The sequence below is a fragment of the Bos taurus genome, chromosome 5 (genome assembly GCF_002263795.3).
Source record: "Bos taurus isolate L1 Dominette 01449 registration number 42190680 breed Hereford chromosome 5, ARS-UCD2.0, whole genome shotgun sequence".
Classification (NCBI taxonomy): Eukaryota; Metazoa; Chordata; class Mammalia; order Artiodactyla; family Bovidae; genus Bos; species Bos taurus.
In genome coordinates this window covers 104,318,581-104,346,436 of record NC_037332.1, presented here as the reverse complement: position 1 = coordinate 104,346,436, position 27,856 = coordinate 104,318,581, and the positions used below count along the sequence as shown (strand labels likewise).

General features: G+C 52.2%; 1 protein-coding gene across 2 annotated transcripts in view; it reads right to left on the bottom strand.

Moving 5' to 3' along the window:
* Positions 1-753: 753 nt before the first annotated feature.
* VWF (von Willebrand factor) overlaps positions 754-27,856 on the bottom strand; it is a 124,547-nt gene continuing 97,444 nt past the window's right edge. For both annotated transcript variants that reach the window (XM_024991341.2, NM_001205308.2), the window contains 14 exons: positions 24,338-24,440; positions 23,907-23,981; positions 21,576-21,680; positions 19,992-20,197; positions 18,447-18,596; positions 15,130-15,240; positions 12,939-13,119; positions 11,972-12,012; positions 11,378-11,494; positions 6,102-6,200; positions 5,305-5,433; positions 4,762-4,801; positions 1,551-1,648; positions 754-1,071 (listed from right to left, as the gene is read on the bottom strand). In XM_024991341.2, coding sequence (XP_024847109.1) covers positions 883-1,071; positions 1,551-1,648; positions 4,762-4,801; positions 5,305-5,433; positions 6,102-6,200; positions 11,378-11,494; positions 11,972-12,012; positions 12,939-13,119; positions 15,130-15,240; positions 18,447-18,596; positions 19,992-20,197; positions 21,576-21,680; positions 23,907-23,981; positions 24,338-24,440 — 1,644 coding nt within the window. In that variant the 3' untranslated portion in view covers positions 754-882. The remainder of the gene's footprint in view (positions 1,072-1,550; positions 1,649-4,761; positions 4,802-5,304; positions 5,434-6,101; positions 6,201-11,377; positions 11,495-11,971; positions 12,013-12,938; positions 13,120-15,129; positions 15,241-18,446; positions 18,597-19,991; positions 20,198-21,575; positions 21,681-23,906; positions 23,982-24,337; positions 24,441-27,856) is intronic.

Here is a 27,856-nt window from a genome sequence, read left to right as displayed (position 1 = left end):
AAGAAGTAGCCTCCCACTGAGTTTCTTGGAGCCCCATGCCACCAACAGCACCTCGGTCCTGGGGTGGAGCATCAGGCGATCAGTCAGGAGAGAGACAGCTATTAATAATTCTCTGGCCCCGGATCTGCTTTCCCACAGAGACCTTAGAGACTACTCAAAGTTGGAGGTGGGGTGATGATGGATAGAGGGTGACAGCCTTTGAATTATTGAGCAGTTATATAAAACTTCTCTCCATTCCTCCTTCCCTCTACCTGGCTAAAACTCCCCACCAACGCGACTCAACGCAACTCATGCCATTTGCCTCCAACGTTATCTTCCCTGGAGGTTCTTATCCAGCGGAAGCAGAAAGGCCTAAAAATGCAGCCCTCCCCGGTTCCGGTGAGATCAAGGCTGAATCTGTCAGGACTAGATTCATGTGGCTCTGCTGGACCAGCCCGAGGGTTCTTGCCCAGGTGTCTAGGTCCTTGGGTTCTGAACCTGGCCTTGCCACCCAGCGGCTGTGTGACCTTGGGCAAGTCACTCACGCTCTCTGAGCTACCTTCATCCTCGGTGAAGGGGCCAGAGAGGGCAGTGGATGAGATGATGTCTAAATCCTTCCCAGCTTCATTGTCCAGTGGCTGCACTGAGTACAGTCTCTCTCGGGGTGAAAAGGATCTGGTGTGAAAGCCTGGGCTCCCTCTCCACTCCCCAGCCCCCACCTCAGCACCCGGCTCAGAGCAGCCCAGCCATCTCAACCTGGATGAACCACCAGCCTTTGACGAGAGGATAGATTGGCCTTTATTGTGAGCCCGGGAAGGTCCGGGAGTAGAGTGCGCATGCGCGGAGCAGAGATCGCCGAGCCTAGCAGGAGGCAGCGGGTGTCCGTGGCGGGCGGGCAGCGCGTCACGGGCTGCATTTCCTGGAGGAGCACTGGCACTGCAGGGCGTTGAGGACCACATGGTGGATGATGGAGCCGTTGGTGCAGCGCAGGGGCACTGGCATGGGCTCCGTGCGCGTCGGCGAGCAGCAGGAACACTGGTCCTGCACATCCTCCGTGTCGATGGAGTACAGGGCTTTGCTGGTGCATCTTCCCTGCAGCGGGAAAGAGAGAGGCAGCGACGCGGGTGATAGAGAGTCCCAGGGTGGGGAGGGCTCTGGGGCAGCCGGCTTCTTGCACCTGCCCTCCTCCAGGCCTGGCCTCGGCCAGAGGAACCCAGGACAGCCAGGCAGTGTGTCTGAAAGGCCTCCCCTAATTGGAACTCTCACACCCAGCCCTGTAGCTGCAATTTCTATGCATGTTTGATGGATCTCCGGGGAAGGCAGCTCCCGTGTTCCATAAGTAACCCTCCATTCTCCTCAAAGGAAGCTTTGAATCATTGCTGATTTTTTTTAATCTTCTGGGGTCAAAATTTCTCAGTTAACTTCAATAAAACATTTGCTTTCAAAAGGAAAAAAATGTCCCTAGTTTCTTTCACATCTCCTCCCTGTGAACTTCCCAGATCTTTTCACAATGTATCTCAAGAGAGGTGTTCGAATGAAGAGACCCGTCCTCTGAGCAGAGGACCCCTTACCTGGCAGTAGTGAATGTCCACTTCATCTTCAGATTTGCAGTCTCCCACCTTGATGGACTTCACCCTGGCTGTGATGTCCTTGCACTCAGGCTCCTCACCTACAGGGCAAGTGAGAGATGGGACCTGTTCTCCCGTTCAACACTGTCCACTCCAGTTCCCTTATTCACTAGACATAGGTCAGTTTCACAGTAACCAGGTCACCACAGCCAGCTACAGAGAGGGCAAGTCAGTGATCCTGGTTCCCCTCAGCTTCTCCTGCTAAGTCGCTTCAGTCGTGTCCTACTCTTTGCAACCCCACAGACTGCGGCTCACCAGGCTCTTCTGTCCATGTGATTTCCCAGGCAAGAATACTAGAGTGGGTTGTCATTCCCTTCTCCGGGGTGTTTTCCTGACCCAGAGATCGAACCTGCATCTCCTGCATTGGCAGGCAGGTTCTTAACCACTAGCACCACCTAAAGCCCAGCTTCTCCTGACCCTTCACAACCAGAGATAAAGATATCACTGGGTTGAACTCACTTAATGGCACAATTCTAACTGCAAGAGGAACCTAGATTCACCGTGCTTTGGTGATGTCGATGGATAAGACTTACTTTTATACAACTGTAGACTCTAAAAGCCATAATGATCAGAGCAAGCCTCTTGCGGTTATAATTCTGCATGTGTGCTGAGTTGCTCAGTTGTGTCCAACTCTGTGACCCCATGGACTATGGCCTGCCAGCCTCCTCTGTTCATGGAGTTTCCCAGGCAAGAATAGTGGAGAGGGTTGCCAGTTTCTTCTCCAGAGGATTTTCCCCACCCAGGGATCAAAACTGCATCTCCTCCGTCTCCAGCACTGCAGGCGGATTCCCGCCTGGGCAGCCTGCTTATACTATACCCAGAAGTGAACGGGCAATGAGTATCCAATAAATGCAATTAATATCTATCCATCCCCGCAAATGTCATTGTCTCCCTAGGGACTGAGAAGATCCTTGAGGCCCCTATGGAATCTTTTGCTTTGAGTATAGCCATCTCCTGGTCGCAGGCATGGGTTTCCTTACCACACAGGGGTTAAAAGCATTCAGCTTTGAATCTCTCCTTGCACCACTGATAATTCTAGGATTCAATGTCAGCTCACTGTTGCCTGTCCAAACACTGGGAGTTTTCCATTCCTGGATGGCTCCAAATCTAATTCAACTTGAAATACATATTAGCCAGACTCCCAATTTCCAAATAATTTCATTTGAAAGCAAAAGCCTGCCAACCACATTAAGAGGGTGAATGAGGAAAACATATTGAAGCCAACACACAGTTGATTTAAATCCCTGAGCCTGGCTTATTTTCCTTATGGAGGGTTCCCGTCTCCTGAAAGCACTGAAGCCTCCGTTTGGCCTCATTGCCGCTGCTACTGCTAAGTCGCTTCAGTCGTGTCCAACTCTGTGCGACCCCATAGACGGCAGCCCACCAGGCTCCCCCGTCCCTGGGATTCTCCAGGCAAGAACACTGGAGTGGGTTGCCATTTCCTTCTCCAATGCATGAAAGTGAAAAGTGAGAGTGAAGTTGCTCAGTCGTGTCCGACTCTTAGGGACCCCATGGACTGCAGCCTACCAGGCTCCTCCGTCTGTGGGATTTTCCAGGCGAGAGTACTGGAGTGGGGTGCCAGTGCCTTCTCCTGCCTCATTGCTACTTTTGCAGATAACAGCCTTGGCCAGATTGCCCCTGCAGCACACCTAGAGAAAAATGCGTCTCTTCCTGGATGGTTTCCTGATCTCAGCCATGCAGACAGGAATCACAGAGAGAGATGCTCTCAGAGTGTGTCCCCTCAGTCTGCAGCTTGGTTACAGCAACTCCAGGGACTGTCAGAGGGAGCCATCAGGAGAAGAACAAATGACTGACCACTGAAGGTATTCATGCTTTCACTCTTTCTTTCTTTTCCCCAGGGGCTTCCCTGGTGGCTCAGATGGTAAAGAATCCGCCTGCAATGCAGGAGACCAGGTTCGATCCCTGGGTCAGAAAGATCCCCTAGAGAAGGGAATGGCTACCCACTCCAGTATTCTTGCCTAGAGAATTACATGGACAGCGGAGCCTGGTGAGCTATAGTCCATGGGGTTGCAAAGAGTCGGACACAACTGAGCAACTCTTTGCTTTCTCTACCTCCAAATAAACATGGGAACATGGACCCAGGAATCCAAAAACAAACAAACAAAAAGCTAACTAAACTAAAAAACAAAGAATATTAGTCCAGACAAGTAATTCTATACCCAGAGTATACAGCACTAACTTTGGGATTCTGAGAAGTACATGTGCTCATGGAAACAAGAACATGCGGTGAGATGCTTTCTGATGAGCTGACTGGAGCTCCGTCTCCAAAGCTGCTGCGGTAACTACTGGGGGACCAACCTGTGCAACACAGTGCAAGGTCAGGAAAAGCCAAGGACTTCCCTGGTGGCCCAGTGGCAAAGAATCTGCCTGCCAACACAGGGGATACAGGCTCGATCCCTAGTCCAGGAAGATCCCACATGCTTCGGGGCGTCTAAGCCCATGCACCATGACTACGGAGCCAGTGCGCTCGAGAGCCCATGCTCAGCAACAAGAGAAGCCACCACAACCAGGAGCTTGTCCACCACAACTAAAGGTAGCCCCGGCCTCCACAACTAGAGAAAGCCTGGCCACCGCAACGAAGACACAGTGCAGCCGAAAGTAAAATTAATTTTAAAAAAGAACAGGCAAGAGTGAAGGAGAGGAGATTAATAAAACTGGTTAATGAGACCAGCCTTATCAGTCCTTAAGAAGACTGTGTTTCTCTGCAGCCCCACAGCCAGCTTCTTGCTTCCCCTTCTCTCTGGGGATACTCAAAGAATAGAGGTGTATTGAGTGTCTCATCTGTTGAGATCATAAATCAAGGTGCCTCGTCCTCAAGGAGCTTCACTGGCAGAGAGAAGACATTCTCTTGTGATAGGACTGTGACCAACCCAAGACCCGGTGAGGAGAAAGGCAAGTAACAGGCTAGTGATTGCCAGGAGTCTGGAAGAAGGAAGAAGAGACTGGTTTACAGGCATCTGAAAGGGGGCTTGAATAGGGGGCAGTCCAAGGACATGCGAGGCAGGGTGGCAGTCCCCTGCAGAATGGAATGCAATGACTGCGCTATCTTTCTAGAACAAAGTTCACTTCGAGGAACATCCCCTGGACTTAATCTGATGGGTTTCAAGGGACAGTCTATTGGTAACGTACTTACATGTGTCACAGCACGTGCCAGGGATTTTCATGATTTCCCCCTAAGAAAACAGCAAAGTCCCAAGTTAGGCACAAATAGTACATAGCGGACACTTTCTGTCATTCCTGCCTCTGGACTCACAGCCCTGAGCCCAAGTCCCCAGAAGTGAATGGACTGTCCCATCACAAAGGTGAGCAGACTGACCACCCCGCCCGGTCAGGCTGAAACAGTCCTGATTATTCTGAATTCTCTTCCAGTTGAGAGTCTCCGGGACTGTCATTCCCAGGGGGGACCATCAATTAGTTTGGCCTCTCACCTCCCCATTCAAGGATCACAGATCCAATCTCCCCCAAGGGGAGGTATTTTCTTAGAGCATCATAGAGAGTTTCATCTCTCTATCAGGCTTTGATTTTGTAATTTTGTTGATTTTTAAACTAGGCTGGGGTTCTCCTTGAACACTGGGAATCATGGCAGAGCTGAACTGCCATTCAAAAGAACCTTCTTTTTTCAGTCATAGATGGAGCCAGTCGAGAGGAAAGCAGGGCCTGGGCTCCGACGGCTCACCCCCTCAGCCAGGCATTTGTGTTCGTTGAAGGGCGGGCAGCTCATGACCCTCTTCTCCCAAATGAACTCTCCTCTCTTGTTGACTTTGCAGAAGTGACTGTCACAGCCATCCTGGAGTGTCTCATCACGCTGAAAGGAAAGAGAGGACGTGCGTTGAGCACATCTGAAGGCAGCTTGGGTTTCACAGCCACTTCAAATAGTGACCTTGACTCCCTGGAGTTGTTGAGACAACGTGGGGGACCATAGAACAAGAATGAGGCAGGTGCAGTCCGGTTTTGCAACCTGTTTACTGGGAACAGGGCTGTATGAAGGCAGGGAATCCCTAAACTCTTCTGACCACATAACAGCATAAAGAATTAAGACACAGTGGAGGTAAACTGGTCAATCAATAGCTGAACTAGAGCTGAGTGCCTCTGATGGAGAGATGAGTGAACTAGGTGCCTGTCTCACCAGCCCATCCTAACTTTCACAGATCGGCATCTCTGGCACCTGACTGCCTACCCAGTCTCAGAGATAATCAAGGCTGGAGAAAATCTTAGAGGTCAACCAACTCTCAATCATGGGGGCCCACACCAACTATCCCCTTGTCGAGGAAAGTGACAAAATAACTAAATCAAAGAGAAAATCCTGTACCTTCTAAAGGTTATCCATCTTTTCTTTATAAAAAATCAGAAATAGGTATGAAAAGAAGTCAATATTGACCCAAACTTTGCCCCCTCCTTCTTGAAGAAAAGATCCCCAAGAAGGGAAGCAGACGATGATCTGAGGGGACAGTCTTGACGTCCACTTGCCCCCACCTTCAGCATCATGATCTGTCCCCCTCGTAGCTGAATGGTGCACGCCGTAGGCAGGCATCTCCCACAGCATTCGCCCTGGAGCTTCTCTTCCATGTAACCCTGGAACCAGGAGAAAATGCAGCCTCTGTGAACCTCCCCTGAAGACCCCGCTCATAAGTAAGCCAAACTGTAAATGATTTCATCATACCCAGCTGCTCCAACCAGAAATCTGGGGGTCATCCTCGTCCCTGCTCTCTTTTGCTCATCCCCTGCCTCGCCCCTCACCCACACATCACCAGATCTTGCCAAAAAATGCATCTTGAACTCATCCACTGCTTATCATTCCAAGGTCCTCTGTCATCACCTAGTCCACGCAATCATCATCCACCACTGGACTTTGTCACAGCGGAAACTGTCTTCCTGCCTCCATCCCTTACCTTTACGGTAGGGGAAAAGGCTGTAGCTTCCAGACCACAGGATTTCACGGTTTTACAAAAATGCCCCCAAATCTGGGAGACCACACAGGGTAACCAGCTTTTTATTTTTGCAAAGAATTTTCAAACATGTTAACCAAATAAGAAGCAAAAAGCGATCATCAGTTGTCTCATCATTGCATTAAAATTAAAGCTCTTTCATCTTTCCCCACCATGCCAAAAGGGGCTCCCCTGGTGGCTCAGACAGCAAAGAATCTGCCTGCCATGCGGGAGAACCACATCCCTGAGTCGGGAAGATCCCTTGGAGAAGGGAATGGCAACCCACTCCAATATTCTCGCCTGGCGCATTCCATGGACAGAGGAGCCTGGCGGGCTACACTCCATGGGGTCACAAAGAGTTGGACACGACTGAACAACTAACACTTTCACATCATGCCAAAAAAAAAAAAAAACAGGAAGAACAAAACTCAGCAAAACTTTAAAAGAATACATTTAGCTATATGAAAGCCAATGACGGTGTCATTTTTTTCATTTTGCTACATTTAGTAATGACCACTTAGAGATTCATTCCTTGGGGTCCTGAGGTTTTTCTGCTGTGAATCTCTAGCAGGTCAGTCTGGAGTCCTGGGCAGAAGACCTGGCTGTCTCACAGGGCTCCCATGTTGATTGCGCAGAGACTGAAGGCTCCTAACCAGCAGGGAGGTGAGGAGTCTGTGAGTGTGCACTGAACCCATCAGGGAGGCTGTAGAGAAAGCCAGTGAGGACTGAGCTTCCAGCAGAACAGGGCGACTGGATGGGCCCCGGCTACACACACATGCTTGGAAGGACACTGTTGACGTTTGAGGCCATGGGGTGAGCTTTTAGCTGTGTTTTCAAAATCACATGATTCCTGAAGGTGTGGACCGTGATGAATGGGAGAGGAAGAGAGATGGGAAAAGCAGCATGAATGCATGCAACTGGTTATTATCAGAAAGAGGAAATAAAATGGGGTTGACGTCAGACAGGATTTCATAGGAGCCTGGATTGGGGCATTTTCTAGTGAGTGCTAGAAGGGACTAGGAAATACCCTCTACTCGGCCCAAAATCTTTACAGGAGACATGAGGGATGGGGGACAAATGGAGGAGGGGGTTGCAAAGTGAAGAGATGAGGCTGTGGAGGCTCCATCCACACCCCAGAGGGGCCAAGCGCATGGTGAAGCCAAGGACAAGGAAAGATGGGGGCGTCGTGGGAGGGAAAGGGACAGGAGGAGGTGGAGGATGGGGTGGGAGGTGAGAGGAGAGGGCAGCGATTTCAGAGGAGCAGTGGACGGGGGAAGGAGGGAGGGGAGGGGAGGGAGCAGGCTGACCTCACCCACAGGAGAGAGAAGAGACCCTGAGAGGCGAGAACACCAGTGCACAGGTGACAGGCGTGTCTGAGCGCTGCTGGGCTTCCGGCCAGTGCTGACCGGACACGCACTGCACAGCCAGCAGGTGGCCCAGGAGGTGGGCAGAGCTGACCGGGCTTTCACTGCGGCATCCAATCAGGAAGGGCCAGGCGTCCCACCAACCACAGAACTCACAGGTCAGAGCAGCCAATGAGCCCTGCTCCCACGTCCAGGGATGCCCCCCAGGCTCTTCTCACAGGTGTCTCCCCGCCCTTTTCACAAACTGTGTCAGCCACTCGAGGACCCCAGTCCTATCTCCCCACTGCCCTTACTCTATCTTCCTTTTCTCACCCTCTTTTTAAACTTTTTTCTCTTGTGAATACACTTATTAACATTGGTCCTATGCACGGTTTACAACTGATAATGAATAGCGAATATGGGCTTCCCAGGTGGCGCTAGTTGTAAAGAAAACCCGCCTGCCAATGTGGGAGACATAAGACACACAGGTTCGATCCCTGGGTCGGGAAGATCCCCTGGAGGAGGGCATGGCAACCCACTCCAGTATTCTTGCCTGGAGAATCCCATGGACAGACGAGCCTGGAAAGTCACAGTCCACGGGGTCGCAGAGTTAAACACAACTGAAGCGACTTAGCACATTCGCAGTGATAATAAAATATTTTAAACCTTGCACTTGAAACTATGTGGGTTATTTTCAAGTCTCCTTTCATATTGATTTCTAACATAATTCCACAGTGTTAAGAGAACAGAGTCTGTATGATTTCAATACCTTTAGACCATGAAATTTTTGCACCTTGTTTTATGTCCCTGGATATGTTCCAGTGTCTCCTGGTTTATGGTCTATGGGAACTTGAACAGAATTTTGTATCCTGCTGTTGTGTGAAAACTGTATAAAACTTAATTATGTTAAATTGGTTCATAGCGCTTTTCAGGTCTACTGTATCCTTCTACTTCTCTGTCTATTCATTCTAGTAATTTTTGAGAGTTTGATGTTGAAACTCCAACTAAAAGCCTTAATTTATCTACTTTTAAAAATAATTGCAATATCTAGTAGAACTATTTTTAAAAGCCTTTAAAAAAGAGAAACTACTTTTATTTTTTGAAAAGCCACTGCCCTTACTCTTGCTGATCTGCCAGTCTGTCCCCATTCCCACTCCTGGGTGGGCACTGCTGAAGGTCAATCGAAGGTCATGCTCCTCCGGGAGGCCTTCTCAATGTTCCCGGTCAGGGTCATGTCTCTTCCCCTTGCCTTCCTTTGTCTCTACCAGCAAAACCACCAGCACAGACCATCGGCTGCTGGGCCCCTTGAGGCATAAGCATCGTCTCCCCTGGAGGAGACAGAGGGCCCACGTTGCTGGTGATGCTAACAGTCCCATCTGACATTTGCAGTTCAGCCAGGCTGACCTAAACTTGACCCAGCACAGCTCCCCACGTGCAGGAGGCCTCCTGGAGGTCCAGGGAAGGATGCTGAGCGAGAAGGGGCATATGAGGCAGAGCTCAGCAAAGACTGAAAGACACACCGCAGAGCTACTGTCCAGGATCTCAAGGGGGAGGAAGTGAGTTTACTGCCCTGTGTGTGTGTGTGTGTGTGTGTGTGTGTGATTTGCTTGGTCGCTCAGTTGTGTCTGACTCTTTGCGACCCTATGGACTGTGGCCTTCCAGGCTCCTCTGTTCATGGAATTCTCCAGGCAAGAACACGGGTTGCCATTGCCTTCTCCGGGGGATCTTCCCCATCCAAGGATTAAAACCGCTATCTCCTGCCCTGGGAGGCGGATTCTTTACCATCTGAGCCACCAGAGAAGCCCGCACTGCCCTGGGGAGATGCAATTTTGGAGAAGAGGAGGAGTACACAGACCAAAGTGAGCTGTGGATTTAAAAATATTTAGAAACCTATGTCTAGACTGGATTCTAAAACAAGGTTATCTAAAAACAAAAACTGGGTATCTATGGATGCAGAGGTGACTGTGCCATCCTCTGACCACCAGAGGGCACCAGTAAAGAGTGTGCTCATCCCCCTGACCGCTTCCTGCAGGACAGTGGGTGCGAACCTCTCTCTCCTGGCATTGATTGTAATTCCATCGACATTCAGGTGAAGGGGTGCCACAGACTTCAGACAGCATCATTCCTTCCTATATTCAAGCCCAAATGTATCAGGGGAGTTGTCTCTCTCTCTCACACACACACACACACACTTGCAATGGAAACCCTAAAACAACTGGGATTTTAAATTTTAAAAAAGTAAAAACACATATTTCGGTCCCTTCTTCCTACCTGAGGCAAGGATGTTCTCCTTGAACCGTCCTATCAGAAACAATGTGTATCCTATTCCCTTCACTCCCTTGGAGCCTCACACAGCGCCCAGGTGCAGAACACAGCCTGTCCTCAAGAGTGCTGACCACATGGGTTCCAGTGTGCCTCATCCCTCGCCCCATCGCCCCTCCCCTCTGGCCAGTGCATTGCTCCTCTGATGAGAGACTCCTCTCCAGGAACCGTCCAGCCCCTACCCACTGCTCCACCACCTAAAAGAGTGGTTACATTATGTATTCTGTGCATCCAGCCCACAACAAACTCATCTGACCAACTGTATTTTCTAGGACAGCAGGAGCCCCAGATGCAGGGGGCAGCCTGCAGAAGCCAGGGCATCCTCCTCAGCACTCATGCAGCTCTGTGCAGGGGAGGAGGGGTTTGCTAAGAGTCGTGATTAGACCAGTGAAGTGCATGCTCTCCTCTACTCCACTAGAAGTGAGGATTCCACGTCCCTGATCCCACCTGCAGAGGTATTCAAAGCAAACACCATCATCGTGACCTGGCAGAAACGGGGTGAACTATTTTAGACCACCCCAGTGTCCAAAAGGGCTTCCCTGGCGGCTCAGTGGTACACACTCTGCCTGAAATGCTAGAGACCTGGGTTCGATCAGGAAGATCCCCTGGAGAAGGAAATGGCAGCCCACTCCAGTATTCTTGCCTGGGAAATCCCATGGACAGAAGAGCCTGGCAGGGTGCAGTCCATGGGGTCACAAAGAGTCGGACAACAATGTGCAATAATAAAAGTACACTTTGAGGCAGGTCCGCTCCAGAGAACGTTGTGTAGAAATCTGCACGCAGCAAGTGTCTGATAAATAATTGTGGGCTAACTGGTAACTGTCGGATAAATATTCGACTGATTTTTAATGCTTTCAAAGATCAGTAATGATGTTACTTAAAATGTTGCCTAAAAAAAGAATACAGAATTGTGAATATGGTCTCAGCCTTGCAAATACACTAAAAGAATGTTTAAAATGTACAAAACTAAATTATAATAATTTCTGAGAAATGCAATCTGGGTAGGTGACTTTTAGTCCCTTCCTGACAGTTGTCAGATACTGGACAGAATCAGAAAATCATCAAAGTTTTTATTTAAAGATCCTAGTGAGGTCCCATTGCTTGGGTCCTAAAAGTGCCCAGCTGACCCCCCGGTCCCCCCAGCCACAGCCTCTCTTACCGCAGGGCAGGCCTGGCAGGTGGTCTTCCTGCACTCCAGCTTGAATCCAGAGATGACCCCTGCCTGGACGTGGCAGCGGCAGGTCATGCATGCGTCAACCATCACAGTCTTCCCGGGCTGGAACCAGGGGGGACCAGGGTCAGGCCTCCTGGCACCCTGGTCCCCCAACCCCTGACTGCCCTCAGCCCCATGAGCCATCTGCCTTAGGTGTGGGGCCCGGCTGCTCAAAGCTGCTAGGAGCCATCATCACCCCAATTCTCCTCCGGTCCTCAGAGGCCACTCCTTCCCCCACCCTCCCCCCTCAAGGATGGCAGTGGTGAGAGTGAGGGCTTTCCCTGGGGCAGAAGAAGAGGAGACAGACACATCTCCTGTGCCTGGGGGCTGGGGGACCGGGAGATGAGCGCTAGAAGGCGAAGGCGGGACCCAGGCCCTGGAGAGTTGGGGCTTCCCCTCCAGGATGCCTGGGAAGCCCTAGGAGCAAGGGAAGTGTGGGTGGAGCAGGTCGCCCCGGGCCCTGTATTTGCACTTTCAGATGCTGCCCACCCTCCACACAGCCCCTGTCCCTGCCCCCCTGGGGAGAACACATCAGCTCACCCCGATGATGGTGCCGTTGAGGACGCAAGCCTGCACGGGCTCTGGGGAGAGACAGGCGCAGGGCATGAGTGATTGGAACACACCTGCTGGAGACCTGCAACCTGGCCGCTCCGCTGGGCTGGGCCTCTCCGCTCCACCTTCCAGTCCTTCCCTCCACCCCGCAAAGCACTGTGGGTCCTCCTGCCTACGTGGCCACACTGACCCCAGGCCCCTCAAGGATGGGCAGCTGCCTACTCCCCACCCTCCAGCCCCCTGGAGCCTTGGAGGGGAGGGTGCTTGTTTAAGTGATTCACATCGACGGGGCAAGAGAGAGGGTGCTGTGCTTGTGAAGGAATGAAAATCTGCTTTGGAAACTAAGTCCCATGATAAAATCACACAAAGAATTCAGGGTAGCAGGTGGTGAGAGTTGTTTGCTATTGCTGCTGCTATTGGTTGTTTGGCTGATTGATTGTTTGGTTGAGTGCTTGGTTTGTTGTTTGCTTGGTTGATGGTTGGTTGGTTGATTGGTTGATTGGTTGATTGGTTGCTTGGTTGATGGTTGGTTGGTTGATTGGTTGTTTGGTTGATTGGTTGCTTGGTTGCTTGGTTGGTGGGGTTAGGAGATGGACAGCTGGAATACCTTCTTCAGAAGAACGATGGAGAAGGTATTTGTAGAATCAGAGAAGCCTGGATCCAATCCCAGTTCTACCACTCAGGTGAGCAAATGGCGGTATCACAGTACTCACTGTGATCGTCATGGGATGACATGAGACACGGTACAAAGCCAGCACTGAGCTCAGTGATGACCTTCAGGAACTGTCCTGCTTCTCTCCTCTCATTTGCTTTCTCCCCAAAACATTAGGAATGGACAGGAAGATTTGATCCTGCCCATTTCCCTAAGCTGCTCCAAAGGCAGGGATTCGGGAGCCCTCCTGAGACTTTTTGGAGGGTTGGGAGGCCTGGAGGCTGGCCTGGTGGCATGTCTTACCGCAGCGACAGGTGGGGCAACAGCCCAAGGTCTGACAGCGCAGCTGGAAGCCCAACGGGCAGACGGGGACATTCAGCTGCGGGCAGGAGACATTCCTCTGCTGCACGAAGACCTCCTCCTCGACTCGGACGCACTCGTGGATGAGGCAGGGGTTCTCGGGGGAGGCCCAGTGAGAGCCAACCTGTGGGCAGAGCACCCAAGTGGGTCGCGGGGCCCGAGGTCCTGCTGGGAGTGGGTGGTCCCCTCAGGAGCTTGGGTGGGCCCTGGAGGTGAGCCTGGCTCCACAGCTAAGCCCTGCCCACGGGGGAGGCCCCTGGAGGGAATGACAGCTCGTCCAGGTCCTTCGGTGAGTCTGGGTCAGAGTCCCCCCAACCAAGAGCCCAGCTCAGAGCCACATGTGCTCCCAAGACAGTCTTGAGCCACCAGAGGAAGCACCTGAGGACAGAGGGTGCTCCCTCTGCCCTCAGCCCGCCTGGGAGCTGAGCAACCAGGAACAGCGGCGTGGGGAGACAGCGGAGGGGCGACATGGGGGTCGGGGGAACCAGCCCATCGCCCAGCCTCACACGGCCTCCCTCTAAAGATGGGATGCTGGCATCTGGCCCTTGGCCCTGCAATCTGTCCCCAGGCCTCCAGGCTGCAATGGGTGGCCTGTCCCCTCGGGCTGGCTCCACCATCCAGGAGCACTGAGTGTCCAGAACATGGTTCAGAAAGTTCCCCGGAGTTTCTGACCGGTCTGTGTGTCTCCCGGACGCACAAGCAGGGGTGCCCAGTCGGCATGCTCCAGGCCCGGCAGCTTCTTTCGGGCCCGGTTCCCTTTCTTCTCTTTTCAGAGGAGGAGCAGAGTGCCCCGACTGCAGCCTCTGTCTTGACCCCTTTCTGACTCACCCTGAACACACCTTCCCGCTGCAGGCCACACTCGACTCTGATCAATAACCCACTGAGCCCTGGACATCATATGCGTTAAGAAGACCCGTCCCCATCCACTCCCGCTGGTCCCTCATGTTCCAGAGCCACTTCTGACCCCCAAGTCTTACAGTCAGAGGGAGGGAGGGCGAGGGAGACTCTTCCGTATACACTGATATCAGAGCTGAGTGAGCCCTGGAGGCAGATGAGTGACTGGGAGGGAGGGGTACTGAGCCTCAAAGGTACCAGTTGTCAGCTCCCCCCGCCGCCAGGACACAGCAGCCTCTGACCCTGGGGAGGGTTCGCAAAACCAGCCTGATTCTGGGGTGATGGGGAGCAGGCAGCCTGACAGGGCAGGAGGAGGGATGGAGCAAGGACATCCCCAGGGACCAGGACTAGAATAGGGAGGTGGGACCCCTCATGGGGAATTCAGCAAGTCCCTCGGTCACCACCGAGGAGGAAGAGGCCAGTGGGCCAGGGCACGAGATGCGCATGGCCAGGGCAGGACAGTTAACCCTTTGCGCTCCTTCTAAACAGAGTGTGTTTTGGTCTCCCTGGGGGACTGAGAAGGGACCTCACACCCACCCCAGCACCTGCCCCCTGAGGATCCCAGGGCTCAGCACCCCCACTTTATCCGTATCAGCCAGAGTGGAAAGGTCTGTTAACATCGCTGCGTCTGAGCTAAGACTCCCAGGGAGGGATCTTCTGTGTTTCAGAAAATGGCTCCAGAGCCAAAGTGAGGGCCTCCGGCCACAAAGGAGAAGCTAGGCTGCTCTGGTTCAGGGAGGGGGATCTGGGGGTGAGAGGCCAGACAGGAGACGATAGGGAGGGAGGTGGGGGGGCCACTGGCATGGTCAAGGGCCACAGCCAGAGCTGCAGAAGTAGCTTGCGGGGTCTGGGGACAGAAACACTGTTTGCTTCTCTGGATTGTAAATTTCTCCAACGGAAATCAGTGACAAGGTCAGAGGACCCTGCCTGGGCCATCATACAGACCTGCGTCAACCATCAGAGTCCTCAGGTTCACAGGTGAACAGGAGAACATAACCCCCACCCCCAGGAGCTCACAGAACTCATAAAGAGGGCACTGGGCTCTCCCCAGATCTGAGCAGCCTTAACTAGTTCCCCAGCTGACATCTGGATAAACCAACAGCTACATTAAACTCGCCACAGGGAGAGCGAACGGTAGGGAGTGAGCATCTGCTTTATCGAAACCAAGGCCAGCCCTGGAGCCCAGATGAGGCTGGCCCGGCCCCCAGCCCCCTGCCCACACACCCTGGCCCAGACCTACACTCTTCCACTGGGTCTGGGAGTCCCCCCGCGGGGAGCCGGTCACCACCTCGCAGGCCGACGGCAGGCACCTTCCACAGCACTCTCCCTCGCGGAGGACGTAGGTGAAGCCCTGAAAACACACAAGGACGGAGTGTCGGGACAGTTGGCAGCAAAGACGCAAGTGCTCTGGTCCCCGCACAGGTGTTTGGAGCTCCGGGGCTTGCAGAGGGCAGCCGGACCGGACGTCCTCATCTCTGCGCTCCTCCGGCCCCACGATCACGCTAAGTGGTCAGGAAGCACCACCCACTGAATCACTACGGCTCTCACATCATCTGTCCAGATACAACCCTGCCCTCCGCAAGCGTCCACTCCGGACCAGGAGCCAGTCCTTTTTGTTCAGTTGCTCAGTCGTGTCTGACTATTTGAGAGGCCATGGAGGTAGCCCACCAGGCTCCTCGGTCCATGGAATTCTCTAGGCAAGAATACTGGAGTGGGTAGCCATTTCCTCCTCCAGGGGATCTTCCTGAACCAGAGATCGAACCTGCATCTCCTGCACTGGCAGGGGGATTCTTTACTATGGCGCTACTAGGGAAGCCCCAAGAGGCAGTCCACGGGGGTTTTAAAGACGTTCAGAGTTCATGCAGCAGCTGCCAGCTGACCCAACGTTTATCACGGCCCAAGTCTAGACCAGGGGAGAACATTCAGGATGCCTGGAGTCTGGGCTCTGCACTAACAGAGCAAGTTACCTGCACGAGATGAGCGCCTTGACCCCAGGACCTCTCAGTAACCTACAGAGCTGGGCTTCCCCAGGTCACCACTTGACACTGACCTAGTAGTTTATGGGGCACCATGAGATGAGACCAACCATCCCCAGAAAGCTGGCCAGGAAGACCAGCATCCTGCAAGGTGGAAGTCTGCCAACCCATCCTCCTCTTGGAGGTCCTCCAATCTGGCCAAAGCATGGGGGTCTTGGATTGAAACCCTCCACCGAGAACACGGAAACAGTATACAAAGAACAGACAAAACAGTGATGTGCGAGGCTGCCCAGGGGAGGAGGGGCCGGAACCCAGGACTAAGCAGCATCTCGGAGAGAAGGGTATTCGGGACGGGCATGGGTACCACACCGGCTCTGCTTCCCCTGCACACTCACAAGCGGCACCGAGTCACAGGACGTGCTTGACACTCAGCCACACCCCAGTTACAGCCTCTCCCGGGGACCTGGGAGCCTGAGGACCATCTCCATGGGACCTGCCGACACCCAACCCGCGTCACAGTGGTGCTTGGCAAGCTGTTCTCAGTCTTAACAGCTGAGATCTCATTAGTTATCCTGCAGCTGGAGGTCAAACCAGTCAGTCCTGAAGGAAATCAACCCTGTTGCCAGCTATACTAGAGTGCCAGCACAGCCCCAGGCTAGGAGTCAGGACTCGCCCCATCTGCTGGCTTCAGATGACCCCTAGCACAACATCCCTCTGCTTTCAGCCAACTTCATCCCCTCTGCTTTCTAACAAGTGGGAAGAACAGCCCTGCCTCTTCTTCCTTCTGGAGGAGAATCATGAGGATGAATAAGACCTAATGGCTTAGATTTCCCTGGTGGTCCAGTGGTTGGGAGTCCACCCGCCAATGCAGGGGACCCGGGTTCGATCCCTGGTCTGCGAAGATTCTACATGCCGAGGGACAACGAAACCCATGAGCCACAACTACTGAGCCCGCCCACTGCAACTACTGAAGCCTGTATGCCCTAGCGCGCGTGCTCCACAAGAGAAGCCACCGCCATGAGAAGCCCGCGCCCCGCAACTGCAGAGCAGCCCCCACTTGCTGAAACTAGAGAAATCCCACGCACTGCAACAAAGACCCATCACAGTTAAAACAAACAAACAAACCTCCCTACCAAAACACAAAACATACTGGGGACCAACTGTATAAAAACGACCTCTAGCAGCATTCTCTTCACCCGATAGCACGTTACTCCCGCTGCCTCCCGTGGCCTGTGGGAGGAGATGGAGACGGATGGGCGCTCCCCAGAGGCACCCCTGGATCCCACAGCGTCATCCTCTCCCAGGGGCCTGGCAGGTCTGCTCCTCCACAGCATCAGCGAAGCAGGGAGAGCCGTGGGGGCACTGAATGGACGTCCCCACTTCTGGATTCACTCTCAGGCCCTCCCCTCCATCAGCAAACCACACACACACTTCTGAAAAAGCATCAAGAGCCTTCTCTTCACTGCTGTTGGTACAGATCTGTCCTAGCTCCACTTCTTTGATCAACATTCTGTACTGAGAATAAAGCAGTAATAATAATGTAACTGAGCAGGACCCTATGGGGCCTCCTACAGACAGGCCTCCCCCACATCCTCTGCTGTAGCTCCTCTCTGAAGTACCTAGGTAACAATATTTGATGCACATTTTCTGAGTTGTTTTGCAAATGTGAAAACTCCCCACCAAACAGAAGAAGTTCACCACTTACTGACCATGAGCACACAGCCCCAGGCCTCCTGGGGCCTAAGGACTGGTCATGTTCACCCTTATGACACCACCTGCTCCTTCGCTCAGCCCATTGGAGAACTGTGCAAGCTGATCACATCCCTTGTGACCCCCTCCCTCACCTGGCTTTTAGAAATACTTGGCCGAAACCCTTAGGAGATCTTGGGGATTTTTAGGGCAAGAGCGGCCTATCTCCTTACACAGCCCTGCAATAAACCTTTCTCTTCCTCAAACTCCAATGTTTCGGTTTGTTTGGCCTCCCTGTGCATTGGGCACGTGAACTTGTGCTAACAATAAAAGCTTTAAACCAGCAAGAATTCAACCCACAATTCCCCCGGCAGACTGTGGTTCCCCTTTCTCTAGAGTCTGATCAGTCTTCACTGGCAAGAATAGAGCATCCCCAAGTAGTTAGTGGGCAGGCCACCACAAAAAGAATTAAAAACTGAATTGGGGGGAGGGTTCCAACTCCCAGTTATACCTCAAATTATAAACACAGCTCGACTTCTGTACTTCAAATTATAAACCTGGTCTGAAAAATCACCAAACTACGTAGAAACATGATGTTACACTGACAGGGAAAAAAAACCAAGCCCTGTTTTCTAGGCTATTAATTCACCTCTCTGCTTAAACCGACTCCCCAGCCCTCTGGCCTCAAGACCACATGGCTGAGATGACCGTCAGCTGAGAAGTGTTCACGGAAGGATGACAGAGCCATGCTCGCCTCATGCCTCTTTCCGTTACCCGGCCCCACTCCCCTCCTGGCCCCTCCCCTCTGGCCTTGAACCAGAGGGTCCTAAAGGGACTTCCTTGCCCGTTCCTGGGATCCCCGTCCCAACCGCCCCACACTGCTCCCCCTTACCGGCCGGCAGATGTCCGCGCAGGGTTTCTGGGAGCACTGGGCCACGCGCAGGCCCATCACAGCATCCTCCAGATCCGTGCAGGTGCAGGTATCACAGCCCTCCTCCCAGAACTGGCCCACGGGGTAGATGGTGCCTCGGTGGACGCACACCTGTAGACGCAAGGTTTCCTGAGTGAATTCACTCGGTTCATCTAAATGAGAGGTGAGTGGGCATCTGCTGGGATCTTCCCTGGTGGCTCAGACGGTAAAGCGTCTGCCTATAATGCCGGTAGACTCGGGTTCAATCCCTGGGTCGGGAAGATCCCCTGGAGAAGGAAATGGCAACCCACTCCAGTACTCTTGCCTGGAAAATCCCATGGACGGAGGATCTACGTGTTGGAAGCTACCCTAGGTGCTAAGACTACAGCAGTAAGTGAAACAGCATGGTCTCTGCCCACACTAGAGTCTGGCCTCTTCCCACCCCTGCCCACCTAACTTAGGAAAGCCCACCCGTGGACTGGCCCCCTGTGAGTCTTTCATGGCCCTTGGGTGGGGATATAATACACTGGCTGACCTGACTCACTATCACCGCTCCCTTCACTGCATTAAACTCCTTCCTGTGTCCCTCGGAAAGCTGTACCCTAATTCTCAGACTTAGTGGTGTCCTTGCACTCGGAACCCACCCATGAATAGCCCTCTGTCCCGTGAGGAGTGGCTGAAAGTGAGGGGCGGCTGGGCAGGGGCTATGAACGAGTGCTCCCTTGAGGCCCACAGAGGACGAGGAATGGATCAAACAAAGGCTCGGGCACGGACTGCGAGCTGTGTTTGAGGCACAGGATCCGTTTGGAAGAACTGTAGACTATGGAAGGAGCCTGGGACATGCGATCCCAGCGGCTGGCTAGGATTAGAACAGTTAAGCCTGGAGTGCATGTGATACACACGCTCAGACTTTATTTTCTCGGCATGAGATGCTCAAGGAAACTCTTTGATCATAAAGCTTAAAGACACGTTTTAAATAATCCCAAGTGTGTCCTCCAAAGCTCCAAACAGCTGTCTATGTTCACTCACATCATAACAGTACAAATAGGTTAAAACCATTTTCCTAAACTTGCTCTAAAGAATCTGCCTACAATGCAGGAGACCTGGGTTTGATCCCTGGGTCGGGAAAGATCCCCTGGAGAAGGGAATGGCTACCCACTCCAGTATCTGTGCCTGGAGAATCCCATGGACAGAGGAGGCTGGCAGGCTACAGTAGTTCATGGGGTCACAAAGAGTCAGACGTGACTGAGCAACTAACACTTTCACTACACCCACTCAGTCTTCCAGCTTCTGTACAGGAGCTCTTTAAAGGCAGGACTGTATCTTACACCACGTCTGTAACCTCAGCACGCAGCCATGCTGAGACACGGTAGTCTCCGAGTACCCCCTGAGCTAACAAGAATCAGGCTAAGAGAGAATGCTGATGCCCCCCCACCAGGCCACACAGCACTCATCGGGCAGGAAGGCACGTCTTCCACGAGAAGCACGTGTCTGGCCATCATCCCAGCCAGAGCCGGGCAGCCTTACCTTGTCGGGGAGGCAGGTGGTGGTGGTGCAGCTGCAGTCGTTGGTGATGGTGGAGGCCAGGTACCCCAGCGGGCAGCTCACCGTGGAGTTGGTGCAGTTGCAAGCACACTCGTACTCGTCACAGCACCGGGTCTTCCGAAGGGCGGGCATCCGGTGCGGGGGGCAGGAGGGTGGGGACCCCTTCGGGCATTCCTCCTTCCTGCAGACTGAGGGGCAGCACAAAGTGGTGCCCTGGTCCTGCCACGCTGAGCCCTGCACTCAGCATTCAGCTAGGATGCAAGGTCCCTGGGAACTCTAGCCCCTCTGAAGTCAGAAACACACGTGAGCCCCACTCAGGAGCCCTGGGACAGTCAATCACACCGTAAAGCAGTTAGTTAGTCTGTAGGACAGTAAAGACACTAATCCAAAGGGGAAATGTGATGTTATTTTAACAGAGAGGAAGAGAAGGCTGCTGGGTGTCCAGTCCATCATCCTCCCAGGCACCTCTGGAAGGGGTGGGGTTTTTTCACCTGCAGATACTCAGAGAGGACAGATGCAGAATCTCTAAGACCCAGGTACCCCAGGCACACAGGCGCTGGTTAGCATTTTTACAGGCTGGTAGCTTATGAGATCTTATTCCCATCTCAGTACCTGGAATAATAAATACCCTACAGTTTTAGGTCCTTCAACAATGATGAATGAAAAATGACAGCAAATCCACAGTGTCATTTCATCAAGGCCAAATCCTCCCCCATGTCTTTGCCTGTCCCAGCTTCTTCCAGATATAAAGTGTTCTCTCACCCTCAAGGGTTTCCATCTATGAACTGAAGTGAGATTCCAAATCAACAGGACTGTAAGTAGGTATTGACTTTAGGTGGGTATACTCAGTAGCTTAACACAGAATGTGGTTTCTTAACATGTCCAGGACTTTCTTTAGTCCAATCCTAGGCTTAAATTGGCAGTACTTAGAATTTAAATAGATAAACATACAGGAAGTGAAAAATCTATAAATTTGTTTGGGAATAAGCTCCAATACTTTGGCCACTTGATGTGAAGAGCCATTGGAAAAGACCCTGATACTGGGAAAGATTGAAGGTAGGAGGAGAGGGGGACAACAGAGGATGAGATGGTTTGATAGGATCACCAACTCAATGGACGTGAATTTGAGCAAACTCTGGGAGACAGAGAAGGACAGAGGAGCCTGGCATGCTGCAGTCCACGGAGTCACAAAGAGCCAGGCACGACAGCGACTGAACAACAAAGACCCAGTGACGAGGACAAGCCAAGGGTATGTTCCTTCCCCTCCATGGTCTATGGGAGGATGCGAGTAAATAAAAATGAGATACGGAGGCTTCTTCACCTCAGGTCCAACTGCCTCCTAGTAAACCCAAGAGGGGGATGCCTGCAGCTGTGCCCACGCCTGCTCCCCCGTCACAGCCTGTGACTGGGAGGAGTCTTAGAGGATTCAGTCCAGGTGTGATCTTGACCCTTCTGTTCCAGACACACCCCAAGCCCAGACTCAGCTCACTAGAATACAGGACACCGTCCCAGGCCAGGGGAGAGTGACTGCAGGGCCCCCTCCTCACCCTCAGAGGGAGGACTCACCACAGGTGAAGCTGGGTCTGCACTCGCCAGGATTGGCCAGCACCGGCTGGAGGCCGTCTTCGCAGTTAGGCACCGGGGGCACGTCACAGCTCACCAAGTCACACACTGAGGGCCAGAGGAGGGATGGGCCCTCAGAGTCCAGCAAGGCCACTCCTGTGCTACTGAGTGGTTCCCTACATTTCTACCCATGAGACCTCCACTGTTTACACACATGATGGCAATGAGATAAAGGTAGAGCTAGAGATGGAGACAGAGGGGGAGCTGGAGATGAAGAGAGAGATGAAGATGCAGGTGGAGATGGAGATGCAGGTTCAGATGGAGATACAGGTAGAGATGGAGATGCAGGCAGAGATGGAGATGCAGGTAGAGTTGGAGATGCAGGTAGAGATGGAGATTCAGGCAGAGATGGAGATGCAGGTAGAGATGGAGATGCAGGTGGAGATGGAGATGCAGGTAGAGATGGAGATACAGGTAGAGATGGAGATTCAGGCAGAGATGGAGATACAGGTAGAGATGGAGGTGCAGGTAGAGATGGAGAAGCAGGTGGAGAAGGAGATGCAGGTTCAGATGGAGATACAGGTAGAGATGGAGATTCAGGCAGAGATGGAGATGCAGGTAGAGATGGAGGTGTAGGTAGAGATGGAGATTCAGGCAGAGATGGAGATGCAGGTGGAGATGGAGATGAAGTTAAAGACGGAGATACAGAGACAAGGAGTGGGTAGGGGGAGGTGATGATAAATAAATATATACATAATAGACAGATGATCAATAGACAGATAACAGATAGATCCAAGATATAGGACAAACTCATGTTAATTATTCCCATCATCTGCAGGGACTCCAGATCTAGGCCAAGTATCTTGAACCCTCTAGACCTCAGGATCACCTTCTGTAAGGTGGGAAGTCCACCACACCAGGCCAGTCTAAGGCTGTCCTGAAATAATGGCAGCAAAGTGTCCAGCACATTGAAGAAGCTTTGTACTGTCCATAAATGAAAGCCTTGAACTAAATGACCACCTGTTCCCTCTACTGCTAACAACCCAAGACGACTGGCATAGGGTCCCAACAGTTTAATAAACTGTTCTCCAGTCAGATCTCCTGACGGGGCTTCTGTTTGTCCTTGATACATTTCATCAGCATAAAGCAAAGTCTCGTGATTTCTTTTCAAGGTCCTCCCGCTGCCTTGATCTACCTGCTCTCCCTCAAAGATTTTATTGCTGCAAACTTCACAAGCCTGTGTTTTATGTCTTTGCCTGTAAGCTAAAAAAACACCCCGGAGAGGATGAGGACAGTGCACTAGAGATTTCCCGTCATATTAACCAGAATTCCATCCGCTCTGGATTCATTTAATTACACTGTCATTCCACCCATTATTCACAATGTAGTTTGCAATCCTATAACAAAACCCTCTGACACATAACGTGCTGAAATCAAGGTGCCCGTCCATGTGTGGCCTTCTCTACAGTTACTCTGGCATAAGTATGCCAGTTACCCTGGCATACTCACAATTTTTAAAGGTTATACTCCACTTATAGTTATCATAAAGTACTGGCTATAACCCCTGTGCTGTATAACACGTCCTTGTAGCTCATCTACTGTGCACACAGTAGCTTGTATATCTTAATCGCCCCGTTTTACCCCTCCCTCTCCCCTCTCCCCACTGGTAACCACTAGCTTGCTCGCTATATCTGTGAGTCTGTGTCTTTTTTGCTATATTCACTAGCTGGCTGCAGTTTTTAGATTCCACATATATGTGGTATCACACAGTGTTTGTCTTTCTCTGTCTGACCCACTTCACTTAGCATCATGCCCTCCAGGTCTATCTGTGTTGCTGCAAGTGTCAAATTTTATTCTTTCTGTGGCTGAGTAGTATTCCATTGCATGTATATACCACATCTTTATGCATTCATCCGTTTCTTTTTTTTTTTTTTTCTGTTTTTTTTGGCCGCATGGCACATGGGATTTTAGTTCCCCAACCAAGGACTGAACCCGTGGCCCCTGCAGTGGAAGGATGGAGTCTTAACCACTGGACCGCCAAGGAGGTCCCTATCCACTCATCTATTGATGGGCACTTAGGTGGCTTCCATATCTTGGCTGCTGCAAACAAGGCCTCTGCGAACACTGAACCCTATTCTTTCTTAATGCTCTCAAACCTTACATTTGGTAAGTCACTGCAGAATTTTTCTAGGAAGCAAATCCCCTTTTCCAGAGGCTACTCTTTCCAGGTTTTAGAAAATCCACCCCCGGCCCTTCCCACCGTCCCCTTCAGCACCACCACCTCGCCCTCCGGGGCTGGGCTGGGGTCGGACCTGGAGAAAGGGTGACACGTACCACACTCGTACTCGGGACAGCACTGCTGCGTGCTCTGCCGGAGCCGGGCCACCTCACATGGGCCGCACGTGGGCACTGGGGAACAAGAGGCCACAGAGGTCAGAGGAAGAGATAATGGTACCCCCCACCACCCCTCACCCCCTGCAGACTCTGCACCATGGCAACCAGCCAGCCGATCGACAAATGAGTCTCCCCAGCACGTCCTGTCACCCTGCTCAGATGCGCCCTCAGGACACCAGGGCTGAGAGTCAAGGTGGGGAAAGCAGGAGAGGCCTCCCCGGCCCGCCAACCCGAGAGTTCTACCCACGTGCAGAGAGGGGACTCCAGCCCCAAGAGGCAAGGAGTGGGGCTGGCACAGGTAATCCATGTATGGATCTGGCCCCCCGGCTCTGGAGACGGTGGCGGGGGGGCGGGTGTGGAGGGAGCCTCACCTCCGGCCGAGGGGCAGGGCTGTGTCGTGCAGTTGACCTTCCGCCCGCTGAGGCACGTGCAGATCTGGCAGGGCTGATGGTCTGGGACCCACGTTTCCAGGAGCTGAGGGACAACGAGGTTCAGAGAGAGTCCAGGAGTTCGTGGAAGTCAGGCGTCCCCATCCCTGGCTCTCTCTCCCCACGTGGGGCCCCAGGGTCAGAGCCATGCAGATGAGCCGGGGGGACGGACAGATGCCAGGGGGTCCTGAGAAGGAGGAGCCCACGGGGCCGCCCACGTCACTTTGCACGCTCGGGGGAGGGGCAAACCACAGGTGTCCGAAAACATGGAGCTTTCACTGCAGCCCTACTGATGGTGGTGCTAAAATGAAGCAAGGCAAGAAAACGGGGACTCTGGTGTAACCGCCTGGCCGCATCCCAAGCCAGAGAAGAAGCTAGACTGCAGCCGAAGAAGGGTTCCCTTTGTTTCCGGACCAGACTTCAGACTATGCGGCAAGAAGAATGGAAACGGGGACAGCAAAACTCAGAACCACCACGTGGTTGGGTCTGGGAGTGGCTTTGGAGACCAGGCTGCAGTTTCTAGATGAAGGGTCACCTGGGGGTACCCCCGCTGCACAAGGGCTTTGAATCAGGGGATCCCCCACTTCTACGTAGGCTTCACCCCTGGGTGCCGATGCCTGGCTTCCTCCCCTGAAAGGTGAGGACGCCCCCCAGCCTGCCTCCCAGGACTATGCTAGGAGTTGAGGGCTGTGAACAGCACAGACTGCAGAGCCAAGAATGGCTCCCTTCAGACTCAGCCATGCAGGAAAATTCCAGTGAAATCGCTCCTGAATAAAATGCATTCTTATCCAGCAGCTAAAAGGCCACTAAGAAGTTCCCAGGTCGGGAAGGTCTTACTTATCCCATCTGCTTCCATGGTCCATAATCAGTATCAGCCACTGAGAGGAAGGACATGGGAGAGCTCCAGGTAACCCCTCCCCCAGCTGCCTTCCTCCTGTGGGATTAAACCTCGGAGGCCTCCCTGGGCACCGTCTGCTCACTGCATACATGTAAGAGCGCACATCTGAGGGGCCAGTGCCACGTGGCACAGTTTAGGGCTTTATGTAAACGACTCGTTTAATCCACATTTAATCCTCACCGAAGCCCCACAGCCAGGACATCCTTATTGTCATCGCCACTCGTCCAAGGAGACAGCAGAGGCACCTGCCCGGGTCACATCGTCACAGCACGGAGCTAGGATCTGGACCCAGAATCCACTTGGCAACACTGTGCTTAGCTGCCTCCCAGTAATGAGGATGCATGCTCAGTCGCTCAGTTGTGTCCAATTCTTTGAGACCCTTTGGACTATAGCATGCCAGGCTCCTCTCTCTATGGGATTTTTCAGACAAGAATACTGGAGTGGGTTGCCATTTCCTTTTCCAGGGGATCTTCCCGACCCAGGGATCGAACCTGTATCTCTTACATCTCCCACACTGCAGGTGGATTCTTTACCACTGAGACATTGGGGAAGCCCCCTTCCTAGGAACAAGTAGCATGAAGTATGTTCAGGATAATTCCCCAAAGGTTCCACACTGACTCACTGAATGTGCCTTCTAATAATCCTATCCAGTGAGGATGACCATCGTCTGCACAGACCAGTGGTGAGAATCACCATCATCTATGCTGACCAGTGGTGACACCAAGGCACAGAGCAGGAGCTTGACCAGGTGGACTCAGCATCCTAGCCCTGGACATCTGCTCCGTCTCCAGACCACAACTGCCAAGCTCAGCCAGCCCGCTGCAGGGCTCGGGGAGTGATGAGCACTAGACACTCTGTCCCAGCCCTCGAATGGCTGATGGTCAAGCCGAGGAAATAGGACTCGCCCATGAAAAGCTGAATGAGATCTCTCAATTGTGATGCATTCACATCACAGAATCCTACTCAGCCGTAAAAACAAACAATGAAACACACAGCATGGATGGATCTCAAGAATATTATGCTGAGTGAAAGAAGCCAGGCAAAAGGGGAGTAATATTGCATGAGTCCGTTTATATAAAATTCCAGAAAATATAAACGAATCTACAATGACAGAAAGGAGACCAGTCCAGTGGTTGCCTGGGGATGAGAGGTGGGGGGTATGGGTGTATTAAAAAGGAGGCTCAGGAAACTTTTGGAGGTGATGGGAATTTCATTATTTTGATTATGATGACGGCTTTACAGGTGCAGGCACTTGTCAAAACTCATCACACTGTGCGTTTACCTTTGGTGCTGTTTAATGTCTGGGAACTCTCAATAGAGCTGATTTTTAAAATAAAAAATCCAAGAGCCCCAGGAATGCAGAAAAAAGAGTTCACTAGGATCGGGGGCTCCAGAGAGGTCTCACCTCCTGGAAGTCTGTCCACTGTGGGAGACTGCTGAACTTGGAGGACAAGGAGCAGCCCTGAGGCTTTGTGAGCAGGTCCCGCCTCAAAGCTCAGCAGGGACCAGCCTGGTGCCACAAGCAGGCGCAGAAGGCAGGACGAGGACCAGGAGGCAGAAAAGAAGGTGCAGCAGCCACAGTTCCAGCTCCTCTCAGGGGCTGTGAAGACCCGGGAGGGGCAGAGGGCGCTGACCTCAGAGGCCCAGGACACAGGACATGGGAGGCTAGGCAGAGTGGAGAAGAGAGGGGGCGACTCACGTCTCCCAGGGCATCTCTCTGTCCAGGCGCTTCCTGTTCTTTTACACTGATAGTGATGCCAAGAAAACCATAAACTGAGGGATATTTAGACATTTACGTAACAAAAGTGATGAGATAAGAAAGGAGATTATATAGAGAGATGATCTTATTTGCAAAACAGAGATGCAGACACAGACGCAGAGAAGAAATGTATGGACACCAAAGGGGTAAGGGGTGGGATGAATTGGGAGACTGGGATTGACCTATATACACTACTATGTATAAAATAGATATCCAGTGAGAACCTACTATATAGCACAGGGAACTCTACTCAGTGCTCTGTGGTGACCTAAATGGGAAGGAAATCCAAAAAAGAGGGGATTTTATATGTATATGTATAGCTGATTTGCTTTGCTGTATAGTAGAAACTGTGCTGTGCTGCGCTTAGCTGCTCAGTCGTGTCTGACTCTTTGCGACCCCATGGACTATAGTCTGCCAGGCTCCTCTGTCCATGGGGATTCTCCAGGCAAGAATACTGGAGAGGCTTGCCATGTCCTCCTCCAAGAGATCTTCCCATCCCAGGGATTGAACCCAGGTCTCCCACCATCCAGGTGGATTCTCTACCGTTTGAGCCACCAGGGAAGCCCACAAAAGAAGCAACTATACTCCAATAAAAATTAATTAAAAATAAAAGAAGGGAGATATATATTTATTTATTAGTTTTTTCTCTCTTTTTAAAAATGAACTCCAGACATCTTAAATTCAAGAATGAGTAATACAACTTTCCAACTCTCCTGGGAAAGATCACAATAGATGACCAAAATCAGGTGTTAACCTCCTTTTCCAGGGATTTCCACTGTCCTGGGAAGCTCTTCAGGCCAGAGAA